General features: G+C 38.9%; 1 protein-coding gene across 7 annotated transcripts in view; it reads left to right on the forward strand.

Moving 5' to 3' along the window:
* Nucleotides 1–11963, forward strand: part of LOC138029319 (uncharacterized) — a 26461-nt gene extending 14498 nt beyond the window's left edge. For 3 of the 7 annotated variants that reach the window (XM_068877052.1, XM_068877088.1, XM_068877099.1), the window contains 2 exons: nucleotides 8497–8809; nucleotides 11562–11963. In XM_068877052.1, the coding sequence (XP_068733153.1) occupies nucleotides 8497–8809; nucleotides 11562–11783 (535 nt within the window). In that variant the 3' untranslated portion in view covers nucleotides 11784–11963. Of the gene's footprint in view, nucleotides 1–6505; nucleotides 6603–8496; nucleotides 8810–11561 lie in introns of all 7 variants that reach the window. The other 4 variants (XM_068877068.1, XM_068877075.1, XM_068877060.1 and 1 more) reach the window with 2 other exon arrangements.
* The last annotated feature ends 5537 nt before the right edge of the window (nucleotides 11964–17500 follow it).

Genomic DNA, 17500 nt, shown 5'->3' on the forward strand with positions numbered 1-17500 from the left:
TTTCTTCGAAACAGAAGGAATTGTGGTCGCGACAAAATCAAAGGCGCATGGAATTGTAGTTATTCGCAAATGGATGAATTAGGATGCGCGGTCTGATCATCGTACCCAGAGTCTTTGTTCCTTCTGAATGTCTGTGCAAATTGCTTGTTACACTTAAGCAATAGAGGACGTTTTCCATGTTTCCATAGCCTCATCTAAACACGAGGGGGAGTTTGGAGAATTCGAGACAGTTAAGCAAACGCGAGACGCAGTCTTTCAAATCAAGCGGGCGCCCTGGATGGCATAATTTATGGCGCCTTTTTTCCCTGATTGTGTGATAGTAGTGCGTTTCTTCTGCTTAACCATGTCGAATTTTTTCATGTATATTATTAGTAAGTAACCACATGATTTTTCTCGTGCAATGTGGAATAAATAAGCACTTGTAAGTTTTTTCAAAGACTACAAATTTTGGTGGTCTTCGAAAAAATTTAGTCGCGCTTATTTATTCCAAATTGAACTCGAAATTATCTGATTACCTATACTTAACTGTTCTCAGTTTAGGATGATTTGTGAAATGCCAGGCTTCAAACCAATATTTTTTATATAATTTCCAGGAAAGAGGATGATACGTTCTAATCTGTTAGTGTTTTTGTCTGTGGTGATAACTCTGGACCGAATCGGATTAGTATGGGTAATCACATGATTTCGAGTGCAATTTGGAATAGATAAGCATGAGCCCTACGGGCTCGTGCAATTTTGGTCGTCTTTGAAAAAATTCACAAGTGCTTATTTATTCCAAATTGCACGAGAAAAATTATGTTATTACTTATTAATAATATACATGAAAAAATTCGAGATGGTTAATTAAGCAAAAAAAACACACGCGTATCACGCAATCAGGGAAAAAAGGCGCCAGACATTGCGCCATCCAGGGCGCGCCCTTGATGGTGTATTACACTTTTTGCACTGTGTTACACTTGAACTGCGCTGCTCTCGAGTAATTTTTTTATGTATGTTATTATAAACTTAAAAATTAGACGCTTTAGCTCTCTTTGGAAAAACAGACTGGCACGTATGATCACAGGTGACCCAAAGTCATAATTCGAATGCTCCGTCAACGCAACGATTTGAAGCGGAGCTCCGCGCGCTGCGAGCGCTATAGTTAAGAAAATATGGCAACCCATCGATTCTAGAAATTATGGTTTTAGGTATGATGTATGCCAATGTGACCAGTATCACACTAGTTTACAGCATACATATTTGATATACACCACATTCATAACTGACAGACGCGAGGTCATAGTCTGGAACGAGTACATGACAACGAGGCAAGTGAGGCGCGTTCTGTAAATATCCACGCGATCGTTGACGTTTTCGCTCGGATTGAAATCTTTTCCTTGTTTTGAGCTCGTTGTAGTAAGTATATACAAGTTTGTGGCTTTATGGATCTTTGCTTGACGGAAGATGACATTCCGGATTCTTAATTTGGTGGATGAAAGCCATCAGAACTCAATAACGATGCCCTGAAATTTTGGCTGAAATGCCGCGGGAACAGGTGTAAAAGAGTAAAAATTAAAGCATAACTGCTAAAATGGTAAATAAAGCAGTGCGATTAGAAAAGTCATTATACAATCGCTCGCCCGTTTTATTTGGTTCATTTTACTGAATAATCCTGTACTTTTCCTTCCAAATCCAACAGCATCGACGATTACATTCAACCTGGGAGAGGCAATAACATAGTTGATCCAAATAAATTCAGAGAAATGGAAAAATGACCGGAAGTTTCGTTTTACTGCATTTCAGTTCCACCTCATCTCTCATAGACAGAGGAACTATGAAAAATTTGCAAAGGACATTATGCACTCCAAGATATTTCAATCACGACATACTTCTTATGGCATTACGTACGAGCCCGTGACCATTGAAAACTATCTGAATTATATGCACAGTAAAAAGACACCTGTGCAGTGGTTTGTTGTGTGTGCAAATTGTCCAGTGCTTGGATGTTCCCCTGATGGGACGGTCGTAGATCCAAATTGTGAGGACCCATTTGGATTACTGGAAGTCAAGTGCCCTGAAACAAAGTTTCATGTTACCCCTCTTGAAGCGTGTGTTGATCCCCAGTTCTTTGTGAAAGGATTGGAACATGTGCAATCTTATAGGAGGGTATCCCTATTATACCCAAGTACAAGGACAAATGGGTTGCACAGGTGCACAGTGGTGCGATCTTGTTGGTTACCCCAAGAAAGGAATGTCCATTGAAAGGATAAGACTCGATATAGATTACTGGTTGGAGCTAATGCGGAAACTGCACTCATATTTCTTTGCACACTTCATTGGGTATGTTACAGCAGAATTTGCACCACCATGCCCTTCCACTGTAATTTGTTACTCCACTTGCAATCGAGAACTGCTTTGATACTAATAAATACATCAAGTCATTGCACTAAAAGAAAATTGACTCATTCCACTCAGTCTCTCCTTAGATGATTAGCATTCACGAAATCAATTACACCCGTACAAACACTTGGCAGCAGAGTAATAAATAAAAATTGCTCTGTGATCGGTAATTGGACATTTTCGAAATATTAAATATTTAGCTTGATAGTGAGGCAGTGACGACGAAAACAATAGAAACACCTTGGAATGAATGTGAAAAATATTTGCATATCATCCACTTTCCTTTGTCTTTGTCCTCAGCACTTCTCTTTCAAGCTGAATTTTAATATATCGAAAAAGGCCTCTTAACTGTTTTCACCATTAAGAAATAAAAATAAGCTGAATTTCGATTGTAATACCAAGATCCAGTTTCACAATAACATTGTTCTTCTTTATCACTACTCTGATATGATTGGGTCTTGAAGATTACAAAGGAAAGCACAAATAGCCCCCATTTGATTAACAATTCCAAAGAACTTCAATGGGGTTACAGTATCCTATATGCGAGAGGTTTTGTTTATTTATGTATTCTAAGTCGGGCAACTTCCTGGGTTTTTACTACTTCCTCAGGTGACAATTGCTTTGAGCTTCCAAGCAATGGTGGAATGTTAAGAGAGACACCCAACGGTAATACCTCACTGATGGTAAAACCTTTGTCTGCCATTACTGAATCTCAATCGTCAAATGGCAAGTCAAGAATTCTGGATCGTTCCCCAATCTCCCTGACGGATATGCTTCCGGTGTACAATTAACAGATAAATGTAATGGAACCTGAAGTTGAAATGCCCAGTAGTACATTTAAAGTGGTGTGATTTTTCTACGAGCTGAAGAGCTCACAATTTAAAAGCAAGCTACTGAGCATTTCACATTGCACCTCTGTGCATCAAGTATTACTCTTGTGCTGAGATATGCAACCTTAAAATTTCAGGCATTGTTTTATCAGTTACATCTCTTGATGGCCATATATATATTTATCAAACCAAACCGAAGGTACATAAAATTAATCCAATTTATACAAATTCTGCTCACCGTTGATTGAGACAAATTAAACAAACGAGCTAAATGAGTCTCTATAAATCCTTGTCTCTAGCGACACATTACAAGGAAGAACTCTACTATTGGTTTAAGAGATCTTTGTTCTTCCCGTTTTGCTTTGACCCCTGGTGGTTGATCGTAATGTTGTGGAGCAACAGAATGATCACTTGGCAGCCAGTATCTTATGTTCTCCCCTGTAGTTCCGGGGTCCAGAAAGTCGAAATTTGCCAAAACAAGTTCTATAATTGGGAAAAGCAGTGCAAAAAAAAGATTTGGTCATCTGACTGACTAAATCTTTCAAGATAGAATACGGTAGATTGGAGAACTTCGAATTTGTCCATTAACTCTGAGACATTGTTTTGAAGTGAGGCACAATAAAACTCGAGGATCCTGACATGTTTTAAGGCTTCCTTAAGATTAATCACTGTGGGATTCAGCTCCTCGAACTTCGATAAACATTGTTCGGTAACTTTTACCGAGGAACCGGTACCTTCACTGAGTTCAGTACTTGAATAGGTGTTTAAACCAAACGGGGAGCCCAATTTCCACGGTCTGTGTGTTGGCAGGGGGAGTTTCTGTGGCAAATTTCTTTTAATTCCACAGGTGTGCCGTCGCTTTCTGGGAGAACTTCTTTTCCATGTAAATTGGCGAGGAAACGCATTGCTCTTCACTGATACCCGTCCTTCATCTTCTTTAAAATGCAAGGAAAACACTTTGTTGTTTTGGTTATATGAAAAAATCTCCCCACATCTCTGCGGATAGCGTGAATCCAAACCTTTCTCAATCCCTCTTCTTCTGGAAAGTTATAAAAGCTCACATGTTCATTGTTCGGTCCGACGGAGCCTCTTTGGTTACAAAGCGGAACACAACAATGTCTGTTTGTGTTTGAAGCCATTTAAGCGGCTGATAAGCTAGATACAGCGACACACTTGTATTTACTTACAACAACGAGCTCAAAACCTCGCCTCACTTGCCTCGTTATCATGTACTCGGTCCAGACTTCGACCGTGCATCCGCCATTTATGAATATGGTGTATTGGACTGCCATGTTAGGGTCAATTGACGAGTGGATCAATTGACACCTGTCAAAACAAGGTATCCTCTGACCAGTATCCCGTGACCATATCGCTGGCTCAATTTTAGAGCCCATCGAGGTCATTTTTTTTAAACGAGGTATTGGTTTTCTATTGGATCGCAGGCTCAAGCCACGTTACCTCACCTAAACATAAACGAGGCTTCATTTTTCGCGCGCTTTTAGTGGCTCGACGCGGCTACAAGGCCGTACTACGTCAACTAAAACTCTTAACAGTCAACGCTTTTCGTGTTCAGGTGGAAAACGGTTCTGCATTTTTCGCCGGTCTCAATCCAGTTTGACATATCATGATAGCCGTGGTCCACACTAGTGGCTACGCAGTTATTCAAGTCATGTATCGGAGGGATATAAACTTAAAGCTGAGTGTTTTTTTACAATTTGTTTAGAGCTACGTTTTTCTCTGTATTGCAATTCATAAGCTTGTCTTTAGAAGATGTGAAAAGGTTGCATGATGCCTGGACGACCTAACGAAAGGAGAGAGGAAGAGAACGAGGACGGCAAAACAGTATACCAGTAATAGCTCAAACTTGGTGGAAGAAGTTACTCCACAAATTCACTTCTTGGACACTAAACTGTTTGTTATTTTTACGGATGCGTTGTTTCAAGTTGATGCGTATTTAAAAAAAACGTGGTTTAATCGCTTTTTCCTTTGTTCAGGAACGAAACTCTAATTTCTATTTTCAACTGGAATCAAATAACAATCATCTGTACTCTTTTGGGCTTAAGGAATAGCTGATTTTGTTTGTTGGTTTTGCTCTAAAATGCGAGTGAACAGGTGTTTTTTTACTCCTTTTGCTTAACTATTTTTCGATGTGCCTCGACAGTGACAAGAAAATTTTGCCCTTACGTTATAAACGCGTAATCGCATTGAGTTTCAGAATGTTTCAGAATGAGAATCCTAGCCCGGTTTCTGAAAGCGGGCTAAGATTTTCAGCTCGGGAAAACGGGCTGAAAAATCCATGTAATCGCTATCATTTTTCAGCCCGGGCTGAAAAAGAAACGTGAGCATGCCCATCGATTGTGTTTTCGCTTCTCAGTAAATTTCTTCATGAAAAATTTGCGTTTTGCGCCCGGGCTGAAATTGAGCATGTAATCGCAAAAAAAGTTCAAGCCCGGGCTGAAACTCACCATGTAATCAGGCCCTTAATTTCGAAAAAAAAAATTCCGATTTTCCGAAAGACGAGGTCAGATGCTCTCAAAAACCAACTTCGATTTTACAACACACAAAAAAACAAAGTCCTATTTAGTAATTTTTTTGACTAATTTCCACCATAAATGAAAGACAGATGCCGGTCATTCGAAAACAACAGTACAGGAGAATAACGACAAAAATTGAAACAAAAAAAAAAAAAAAAAAAGGGAAAAATAAAGACAACCCACCCGGCCCCGACCCCGACCCCGACCCCGATACTGGCCCCGCGTTTTGGCTACAGAAATATAACTAGCTTGTCTTTTCAGAAGTTTGTTTAAGGCACGTACAGGTTATTTATTAGAGATTTTGTTTGCCGTATTTTGCGGATTCTTGTTTCAAGCCAAGCTGGCGTGTTTCAATGAGAAAAAATCAAAATGTGAATGATCTCGTTCTCAGAGACAAAGTGGAATAAAGTACATCAATAAAACCCTTTTTTGACCTTGAACTGACACAGTTTCCAAACGATCTGTCACGAGCTAGTACGTCTGTGATTTCTAATTTTAGCGTGATTCCTATTCGCTGGCTTTTGACAGTTGACTCTGAAATGGCTTTTTCCTTTCCATTTGCTTGCTGAGGATTTAGGGTTAGATAGATTATGCCGGCATAATTTTGGGCATAATGGCATAGTCAGAGCATCGAGCATAATGCCGGCATAATGGCCAAGTTTATAGCATAATTTTAGCATAATGCTACAAAACTAATATTTTCCCTATTTTCAGTGAAATGTAAGAAAAAATATCGAATTTGCCTCCTGTCTGATTATTCAGCTCTTTCTAAGGCTTGGTTACTGGTTTAGAGGCCTGGGTACAGCATTATGCCAGGTCCATCAGGCTTGGCAGTCATCCTGACAACAATCACACCATGGTAAGTCCCGTTTGGACATTTGCAAGTCCTTGCGCTTCAAGACTTGTTCATTAATGCTTCAATGCAACAAGAGATAAACATAGACAAAATTGCTGACATACAACACTTGTATTAACATGCTTTACACATTTTAGACACACCGCGTTGTTTTTCGTCGCCTTTGAGAGTAAACCAAAAATATTAAAATGTTGCGTTTTAAGCTTTGGGGACTCGTTTGGGTGGTACCGTGGATTCAAGGGCGAAACTTCAGCCAACATCGCACGAACATAATGGTCTGACACGAGCATAATCTTCGGCATAATGGTATTATTTTTGAGTTGAAGCTAAAAAGCATAATGGTCAAATTTACGAGCACAATGTGTCTAACCCTATGAGGATTTTAAAACTCGTGCGATTGAAAAACCGATATTGCACTCATCGCTTCGCGGTGATTCATGCGATATCGGTTTTTCGAGTGAAAGTTACCTTTGTTATTCACTAGTTAGGCAATGAATCTTTCTATAGCAGAAACGTAGAAAATCATTTAATTAAGCAGTACCCAGAAATAGCAAAACGCGGACAATTCCAAAACCATTTATTTTCACTAACCATACAGCCAGTAAGAATAAATAACCCGGCAGCTCCGCTTTTAGGCTTGGCTAAAACTATAGATTAGGGTTTACATGGGAAACATGAGATACCAAAACAAAATCGGCTAATTCTATTTTACCTCGACGAAAATAAATATAATTTACCTTTACTGCACGTTGTGTCCTTGCGTTGATTTGAGGCGTTCTGGGCTAGTTTTGAATTTTGCTTTTAGTATCTTTCATTAAAAGAAGAGAACTTCAAGATCCTTCAAGAAAGAAAAAGAAAAAAGAGAAGATCCTTGTCTTCTTTTAATGAGAGGTAAGAGGAAATTTCAAAACTAGCCCAGAACGCCTTAAATCGACGTAAGATTTATTATTATTATTATTATTATTATTATGCACTATTTCAGAAAATACATAATCATGGATGGACATAACAATTAAAACAAAGAAGAAAAAAGACTAATTATACATGAGTGAGAAAAAGTGGAAAAGTGCGTAGTGGCCATAGTAGCAAATGCTTTCGGGATGGCCAGTACCCACACACAGCGACACAAGGTGTAGTAAAAGTAAGTTTATATGATTTATTTTCCTGGCTGTAAACCAGGATTAGCAGATTTTTTTCGGCATTTCATGTTTCCCACATAAACCCTACAAATCGTTACGTTGACTAAGCATTCGAATTATGAGCTTGCGTTGCCAGTGATGATACCTGCTAGTTTTTTTTTCAAAAAGCGCAAAAACCACTAATTTTTAAGATATTTATCCGATTCTGTTCTGAGGTTATAATTATCAAAACAGACAGAACGTATCCGTCTGTTTCCATCGAGCTGAAGACATGCGCAGTTCTGGTCCAAAAAAAATGTCATAAAGGAGGTGATACAACGAATAGTGTCAAAAACGTCAAAAATAGGTTGTCTTTTTGTATACAACGCATGGCAAGCAAAAGGAAGGGAAATTTGCTCAACAAGCTGGGAATCATGAAGTGGCCTATAGTTAAAAAATGTGAGAAAAAACCTTTTAGCCTTAAATCTTGGAAATAATTAGTGACACCCTTTGAAGAATGCAGCCATTTCCCTCAGGCCTGTTAAACTAATGAGGAATAATTGATCTGTAAAATTGTATTCTACAAATGCACAAATTTACCGTTTTGCGAACGCTTGTTTCGCGCCAATATACCTGAGTTGGCTGAGATTTAACTGATTTCAAAGCCTCGTCCGTGCAAAATGCGACCTAACAACAAATGCTAAACGAAACGCTTTTGCAGCCTTGCAGTAAACGCATCTGCAAGAAAGGTTTTTTCTTCTTTTTCCCATCTATTGCAGCTTTGCCGGATACACAATGTCTGTCAACTTGTACATCGCAAGCGGTGCGCATCAGGAGTTTACGAATTCAGAAGAGAATCTGAAAACTGACTTCAATTTCGAGAGAGCCGTTGTTACAGCAGGAACCTGGATCTTCTACAAGCACGCCAACTTCAATAACAAGGAATCCGGGGGCAACTCAGGCGATCATAAGATCTTAAACCCTGGAGCAAGTGAAGACATTAAAAGCGTCAATGGTTCCATGTACCTGGTGAGGGATCAGACAGAAGGAATCATCTTGTTTACACACGCTTTTTATGGTGGAAAAAATAAGGTATGAATGAGCAGTCAATTTGTTAATGGCTGGCGCTAATATTGCTCTTGAATCTGAGAAACCCTTTTGTCTCTTTTTTTTCCGCTTTACGACCACTCAAGGTCGAAAAGATAACTAAAACTTACGTACCTACATCCCTTGCTCCCGGTGGGACTAAATTACGTTAAATTTATAGGGTATAAGCTGCTTCAAAGATATTGTTTTGAGACGTTTCCGTCAAAAGGTAAGAAATAGGATTTGGATGGTTTTTAGAGCTAAAATTGGACATGTTTTGTGCTCCCGGGTCTAGAATTGTCGCTTCAAAATTACCAGTTTTGCTATTTTTCTCATAAATAATCTGGAAATTTCAGTAAACGATCACTTAAAAGTCAGACGATATAAAATAACTTTACTTTGACTGGTTTTCCCGTGAGATTAGTCAATTTATACATCAATATATGATTATACCAACGAACCGTATCATTTCATGCTCAGGTTAACTGAGATCTTGTATGTGATATAAACAGAGGTCTATATAAAAGGGATCAGACCCTAGTCTCAGGTCTGATATCTGGTATGGAAAATGGAGCAATTTGGTCTATAACACTACTACTAAATGGACTTGCATGAGCCTCTTTTGGCTCGTCACATAAGAAAATCAGTGAGATTTGTATCAAAGCAAGGTCAACTCCAGCCTCACTTTTATTCAAAGACCTGATAACTGAGCGCAGAACTGTAAAATGGTCTATTTTCAGTTTTCAGAATCAACTGCAATGTCTACTAAGCACACGCTCCAATTAGTCTGCATTCATCAGGAACAAATAATGTTTTCAAGTGTTCTTATCCACTGCTACCAAAACACACTCACAGTAAAGAACTATTTTGTTGAATAATTAAAACCTTGTTTTTGCTCCTTAAATAAATGCTAACAACGTAAGCATGCAACAGAGAATCCTTCATTCTCTATTTTAACTCTAAAACTACTCGTACCAATTTATTTTTAGGATACTTCGCCCACATTGTAGGACGTGAGCGAGACTGAATAATCGCGAAAGACTTATGATAGAACCAAGTTATATTTTGAGGTGACGTTTTCGTCGACCGTCGCCGTCGTAGATCTTAAATTAGGGAGCTTACGAAACGACGACGCCGACGGCAACGACGACGCTACAAAACAATAGGTTTTGTGAGCAAAAACAATGGCTCTGCACGCTCTGCACGTGCGTTTTACATTTTAGTACATTTCTTTGCCGTCATCTCCTAAACGACAACGTGAATTGTTATACCTCCCAACTCAAATACATTTTCTGATTGGAGGAGAACGTGTCACGTGTCATTGGTCAAAACTTCATGACGCCCTAGGGCAACAACAACTTGAACTTTCGACTCACACGTGATCAGGTCGTGCACTTTTGAAACGGCGGCAAATCTATACGACAGCCGACGTCAAGCAAATATTTTTTATCTGTGTATTGTTCTATTTTGAGTTGGAGGGTATAACAAAACAGTTAATATTATATAATAATGACTGGCTCCTCGGGAAACAGTGAGTTTTGTTTCCCCTCGACCTCAATGTTTCCCTCGGCTTCGCCTCGGCGAACATTGAGGGTCTCGGGGAAACAAAACTCACTGTTTCTCTTGGGACCAACTTCAAGGTTCTGTGGAGGACGTTAGCACATGACGATGAATTTTCACTTCTCTCTCTACCCTTCCAACTCACTCATACCAGTTTAATTCTTCGACAGTTACTACACATTTTTAAAGCGAAACGGCATGAAATAGTTTCGTGTTGATATGAATAACGCGAACTCGTATTTTTAAATGAAGTCCTCTTTGCCGTCGCCGTCCTCGTTTCGTAAGCTCCCTAACTAATTGCCGGATACGAGAGGGTCCGAGTTCAAACAGCGGGTCAGGCAGTCCACGGGATAGAGAATTTATCGAAAAGTGCAATTTGTGACTACGAAAACGAAAGAAAAATAAATGAGTAGAAACTTTTTATTTCCCCCGGATCCCCGGTTTTGTTTTCGGCGGGATATGCACAATGTGACTACGAAAAAGAAGAAAAAAAAGGAACGGCCTCGAATTGTTGGCATCCCACGTAAAAAAAAAGCAAACTAACACGGGACGATGAAATGTCCACTTCGACGACAGGGCCACGGTGTGGCTGCCTCGACCTTGTGGCGTAAAAAGACGTGTGCTAAAATAAACCCGCTTCGGGTCCCCCAAGGAATCAATGACCAAGAGGAAAATTTTTACAAGTTCCGAAATTGTGATTTGATGTTAACTTATCCATTGGACTGCACAATATTTCAACATTGGCTTCAACGAAATTAATGTCGCCTTTTTCTAAAGGGGAAATGCGAAATTATTAGCGTCCTGTAACTTCCATTACCATCTTCCATAAAAAAAGCAAATATTTACTTCTTGGCGACAAGTCTGAGCTCTGAAAAGGTAGGCGCCCACGAAAGATATTGTTATTTCATTTAATCGTCAACTTTCAATAGTTTTTCATTTAACGCCTTGACGGCGCTGTGACATCTCTCCCGCTCCTTAGGAGAAAGAGCCCGAATTAAAGGCGCGGGTCAGAAAGTCTTTTCAGATTGCTACAAAACACCTAGCGGGATTCGGGATTTTTAATTTATGACTACGAAGAACGAAAAAAAGAAAAGGGAATGGACCTGAATTGTTACCGTGGCTGCCTGCAGCATCCCACGGAATAAAAAAATTGTTCTTGTTTTGATCTTAAAGCTAGCTTGTACACCATTTGTTGTAGTGGTATGAAGAGTATTGCGCAGATGTGAACCCAGATTTCCAATCCGGTACAGGCAAAGGTGTCTCCTCAGCCATCGTGTTATCGAAGAACCAGTCCTTTGACATCTTTGCCAAACCCAACTTTCAGGGTCTGGAACAGAGGCTAAATCCAGGGCAGTGGTATGCCACTCCAAACGCCATGGGATTCCCTAACGACCTAATGCAGAGCTTCCGTAAGATTTGAAAAGCCCACTCTGCGTCGACAACGGCTTTCATTTTGTTAGTTTTTTCTTCTTCCTATAGTTACAAGGATAGTTTGTGATCGATGCTGTTATGTTGAGCCGAAGCTGTAACGATTCATTTTGAAATGTTGCCAAAACTGAGAAGGGAATGACAATTTGAATAAAAAAAGCTTGTATCCTCATTTTGTCTTTGCGTACTTTTATCTGTAATGAGCTTCGTTTAGTGGACATGGACTGGCAGATAAAACTTGAAATAAGGGATCGACTCCTGGTGTATTCATCTCAAAACCTAATATATATATATATATATTATCTATAGTTTACGTCATAGAAAGTGCGGCGTACGGGGTTTTATTCACGAGTTGTTTGTGTCAAAAACCCGAACGAGCGAGCAAAGAGCGAGTGAGGGTTTTTGACACAAACAAGGAGTAAATAAAACCCCGTACAAAGCACTTTCTATGTCGTCAACTATATATAATATATATATATATATATATATATATATATATATATATATATATATTAGGTTGAGATGAATACACATAAGACGAGAATTTTTATTAAAATAGTTTTCTGAACGCAAATTAGAAACAAAAACTCACTAACAATACAACCAAATGCAAATTTAATTTAATTCTCATGTTATGTGTAATAAATAAATAAATATATATCTATATATATATAGACGGTTAAGTGGAGCCCTGAGCCAACAGCGTATCAACCCCCATGGAGGGATCACAAATGGATTCACAGCCCGAGTTGAGGAAGAGAATTAAGAGAAATTTAAGACAGCCTCAACACTTGAACAATTTCACTAGAGGGGCGTGATAACCACTACACTTTCAGGACAACCATGGTAGTAACATGCGTTGAAATCCACGCCGGTTTAAAACCAGTTCACGAAAACGTTTTCGTTTATGTTTAGCAATGTATTATGGTTTAGGGTCAATGCTCTGATTCTCTTCGTACGCAGATTCGTCCGATGAATATTCATCGTTTTCCGCAATTTTGACTAAGTGAACGAAACGTATCTAAATGCCACAAACTGGTAACAATAACCTTAGTTGGCATTTGTCCTCTAAATATGGTTGTGAGGTCCGTATCTTGTCAACCAGTCAATCAAATATGGCAAATATGCCTTAGAACTGTGGATCTCTGCAGAATTGGCGCCAGAAAATCAATTTTACAAGGCAGAAATGAAAATATCCGAGGAAAGTGTATTCCATCGGCCTGTGAATCTGTTTACCGCGAGATTTTTGTGCCTCATAGTCACGGTGAGACCATGAGATAATAATAATAATAATAATAATAATAATAATAATAATAATAATAATAATAATAATAATAATAATAATAATAGTTTAATTCTTAAAAAAAAAACAGCACATACAAAAAGTCTCGATGCTCTTTACAATGGTAAAAATTCAAATATATATGTATATAAAAAGTAAGAATGGAAATATATAAAACTAAAACTCAAAAGTCAACATATGTAACCATAAAATGAAAAATAGGTTGGGTTATTTATAGAAAATAAGAGTAAATTAGTCATAAAAACGTTTAAACAAAAATGTCTTTAACTTAGATTTAAAAGAGTTCAATTAGGCTCATGCCTCATATCGTTTGGCAGGCCCACAGGTCAGGGCCTACAACAGAAAAGGCCCTGTCTCCGTAAGTTTTTGTTCTTGACTCTGGAATCTTTAGCAGGTTTTTAGTTGAAGACCGTAAGGTTCGCGTGTTGTGAAGAGGTTTTAACATCCCTTTAATGCAGCTTGGTGCATCAGTGTTATTTAATCCTTTATTACACCCATTTAGAAATCACTGGTGATTCTTGCAATCTGATTGGCTTTCAGCAGTGCGATTTATTCCCAAATCGCACTATTTTTTGCTCTAAATCGCACCATTTCCCCGGCCAATGAGAATGGGTCACTAAAACAAAACAACCAATCCGATTTCAAGGCTTGTTTAAGGTAACCAATCAAATTGCAGGAAAATGAAAGACAAAGAAAACCATTTTGTGGCCAATTTTGCAACTTTCGTTCCCAACTGGATCAATTAAATATTGACACTGACTAAAATCCTGTATTTTAGCGATTAAATAATTATTGTGTGATTTCTAAATGGATGTAATTAAGTGCTAATTGAACTTTGTGTCGTGCAATTTTGGTCTGAAATCATACTTGTAATTTCAAATCACACGTATGATTTCAGACCAATTGCAAATTGCACTCCACTCAGTTCAATTACCATTATTTAAAGACAATGATAAGAATCTTGAACTGTATTCTTGCTTCAGCTGGCAGCCAATGGAGCGATTTAAGGACAGGTTTAATATAAGCATCAGGACGAGATTTAGTGATAATACGTGCAGCAGTATTACTGAAAACCTTTCTGGAGTTTCTGTAGTTAATAATCAGGTAGACCAGTTAGTAATGAATTGCAGTGATCCAGGCGAGATACATGTATCGCAAAAGCGTTTATCAAGGTTGCAGCAGTTTTCTGGTCGAGAAACTTACGGAGTTTTCCGATATTTGTTAAGGCACAAAATGTAGATCTGCAAACACTGTTGACATTTGACTTTAACAACAGATTTTTGTCTATGGTGAGCCCAAGATTTCGAGCCTCCGATTTTGGTGTGGTCGTAGTGTTTCCACAACATACAGCAAGAGGCAGTGTTGGAGCTTGGCTTGCAAAGCTGGAGATAATATGAATGATCTCCGTTTTGCGATCGTTGAGAACCAGTTTGTTAGAGGTAGACCAAGATCTAATGTCGTCAATGCAGGATTGAAGTCTCTGCAAAGATTCTGACCTGTCAGGGTCTTTGAGTGCTATGTAAAACTGCGTATCATCAGCTTAGATCATAGTATCCATCGAATGAGCACTGAACAGATCTTCAATTTCTGAGGTATAGGTATAGGTATAGATGATAGGTTTGACAGAGCTATTTTTATAGGACGATGGAAATTCGCCAGATAACAAAGAGCAGTTAATTAAGCGAACAATTGGGTCGAGTATCGCATCTACGCATTCTTTCAAAATTACTAGAACCATTGGAATGACATCATTTTCTATTGGTACCAATCGTACCATTGGTACCAATAGACTATCGGAATTGCCTTGTACCCAGCCTGACCACATGAGAAAATAACCTAAGTCCCCTTAATGAGAGGCATGTTCACTAGTAGAACTATTGGAATGGCATCATTTTCTATTGGTACCAATCGTACCATTGGTACCAATGGACCATCGGAATTTCCCTGTACCCAGCCCGATCACATAAGAAATAATTCAGGTGATGCACATTCACCACTAGAACCATTGGAATGACATCATTTTCTAGTGGTACCAATCATACCATTGGTATCAATGGTCCATCGGAATTGCCCTGTACATGGCCAGACCACATGAAAAATGATCTAAGTCCCCTTAATGAGATGCATATCACCTGTACAACCATTGGAATGACATCATTTTCTAGTAATAGCAATCGTACCATTGATATCAATGGAGACCCTTCTTATCACCACTAACACCAACGGAGTCTATTTGCGAGTACTGGACAACCCTCAAAGTTGCGTGAAAAACCTCGACAAAGAACTCAAAAATGATAAACCACACAGACCTGAGAATTGGTGAGGTGATTTATGACTGTGCCTCCTACAACATTCCAAGTTTTTGGTTTATTAAATTGAACGGTTTCGATTTTATTTTTTTGTTGCGCGTGCGTGACAGTGAAAATGATCTATTCACAAAAGCAAACCAGAGTTAACGATTTTTAAGAGCAATCAAATGATGCAATCTTAGAAGTTACTAGATTGACACGTTATGTGGTTCAAAGTCTTGAAACTAAGTGAATTTTATAACTCATATTAATAATTAACGTGCATTGTTAATTACCGACAACGGACAAAGATCAAAACTTTTAACCGACTACCGACAAAAGCGACTGAACTTTAAGCGACAACCGACAAGTGGACCCCCCATTCAGACCCTCCTAGGAAGATCACGACAGCCTCTCGAACAACGTCCGAAAACAGTTTAAAAAAGCTCGAAAAGACAAAAAAGAAATAAACAAGGTGATTTAACTTACTTTATTTCGTTCATTCATTGATAACTTTTCGCTTCTTTGCTCCTTTGTCGTGAAACTAACTCAAACAACAAACAAAAAAAGTTGCCTAGAACAGTGTTGTCGCTGATGTGACGCTTTCAAAGTCACGTCTCGCGTGTAACGCGAGCTTGGGCCACCTATGGAGGTACAAGACCCAATCACGATGCTGATGAAGTTGTGATTGAATTTCCCGCCAATAAATTGGGTGAGATCTCTTTTTACTTCGGTAATCTTCGTAACGTGTGACCGCTGGTTAACACAGTATACTAAAACCCAAGTATGAGGCACTCCGGAATAATTTACCATGGTAAATGGCATTTACCGTGGTGTGTGTAACCGCACCTAGAGAGATTTAGCATCACGTTTACGTGAAACGCGAACGGAAGTGATCACGTGATCATGATTTTCCGTCATTTTTCGCGTTTGCCGGTTGCCGCTTCTACGTGAAAGTAGGCATTTTTACGTTTGCCGTAGACGTGAAATTTTCTTGTCATTTTTCTTGTACATAACAAGTTTTTTTTTTGTGGAAAAAGAACTCCAAAGCCATTTTCCAGTAATTCAAAGAAGGAAAAATTAGGTTTTATGGCTTAAGATCGTTCATATCTGACTCCTTACCGAAATTCTCTTCATGAATTCACGTTGACTCTGATGACTCACGAAACAGCTTCATTGGAACTCGCAACACGCATGGCATTTCTTTGCCGTACTCTACAAAACAACAACGTTACCTGACCAAGTTTAAGGTTTTGACGAAAACGTAAGCATACAGCAGTGAATCTCTCATTCATTATTTTTACTGTAAAACCGTTCGTGCCAAGCCCGGTTATTGGATGCGTTGTACAAAATGAATGTCATGAAAGAAATTTTTGAAGAGACGTTTTCGTTGCTGAAGCCGTTGCAGTTTCTTAAACTATCTTTAAGATAGTCAGGCCGGCTGGTGCATAGGCAAAATGGGGGAGGGGTTTGAATAAAGTGTTTTTGCGGAGAGAAGCAGGGAAAAAGGTATATGCAAAGTTGTAAACTGGAGGTTCCGAACCAATCCAGGAAAATTCAGTTTGAGCAAGGCCCTGTCCGAGTTCGTACTACACAGTGATCGGTCTTTAAAAGAAGTTGAAGGACAACTAAGAGGCATATTATTCATCAGTCGACGGCCCCGAAAAGATTGGTAAAACCGAACAGCGTTTAGTCAGTGACAAGTATTTTTGGGCTAACCGAACACAACAGTGTTTTGCATCCACTTTAACTGGCCTTCTCTCTTGTCGCAGAGTAGTAAGAAATTCTGGCCTTAATTCTGTGGCTTGTTTTTTTTCTTGACAAATGAAAATTTTTGAGGTATTTCATTCGGATTAATCTGAAGGTACCAATTGGAGCGCCTCGTTATCGTCCACTTCTACTTGCCCGAAATTGAGCCAAGGGATGAATTGTTTTTTACTTCTAATCAAAACGTTGCTTCTCTATATCCTCGTTTCGGCTTACGTGTCAGAAGTCGAAGGAAAGACTTGAAGTCTTTAACCATGGCTAAACTAACACAGCAAACTTCCTATTGGATAGATTATTTTCCTCTAAAACAGTCGCCCACTGTCTGGGAATGGCAATGACTTCGCGTTTTCA

The sequence above is a fragment of the Montipora capricornis genome, chromosome 2, assembly GCF_036669925.1.
Source record: "Montipora capricornis isolate CH-2021 chromosome 2, ASM3666992v2, whole genome shotgun sequence".
Taxonomy (NCBI): domain Eukaryota; kingdom Metazoa; phylum Cnidaria; class Anthozoa; order Scleractinia; family Acroporidae; genus Montipora; species Montipora capricornis.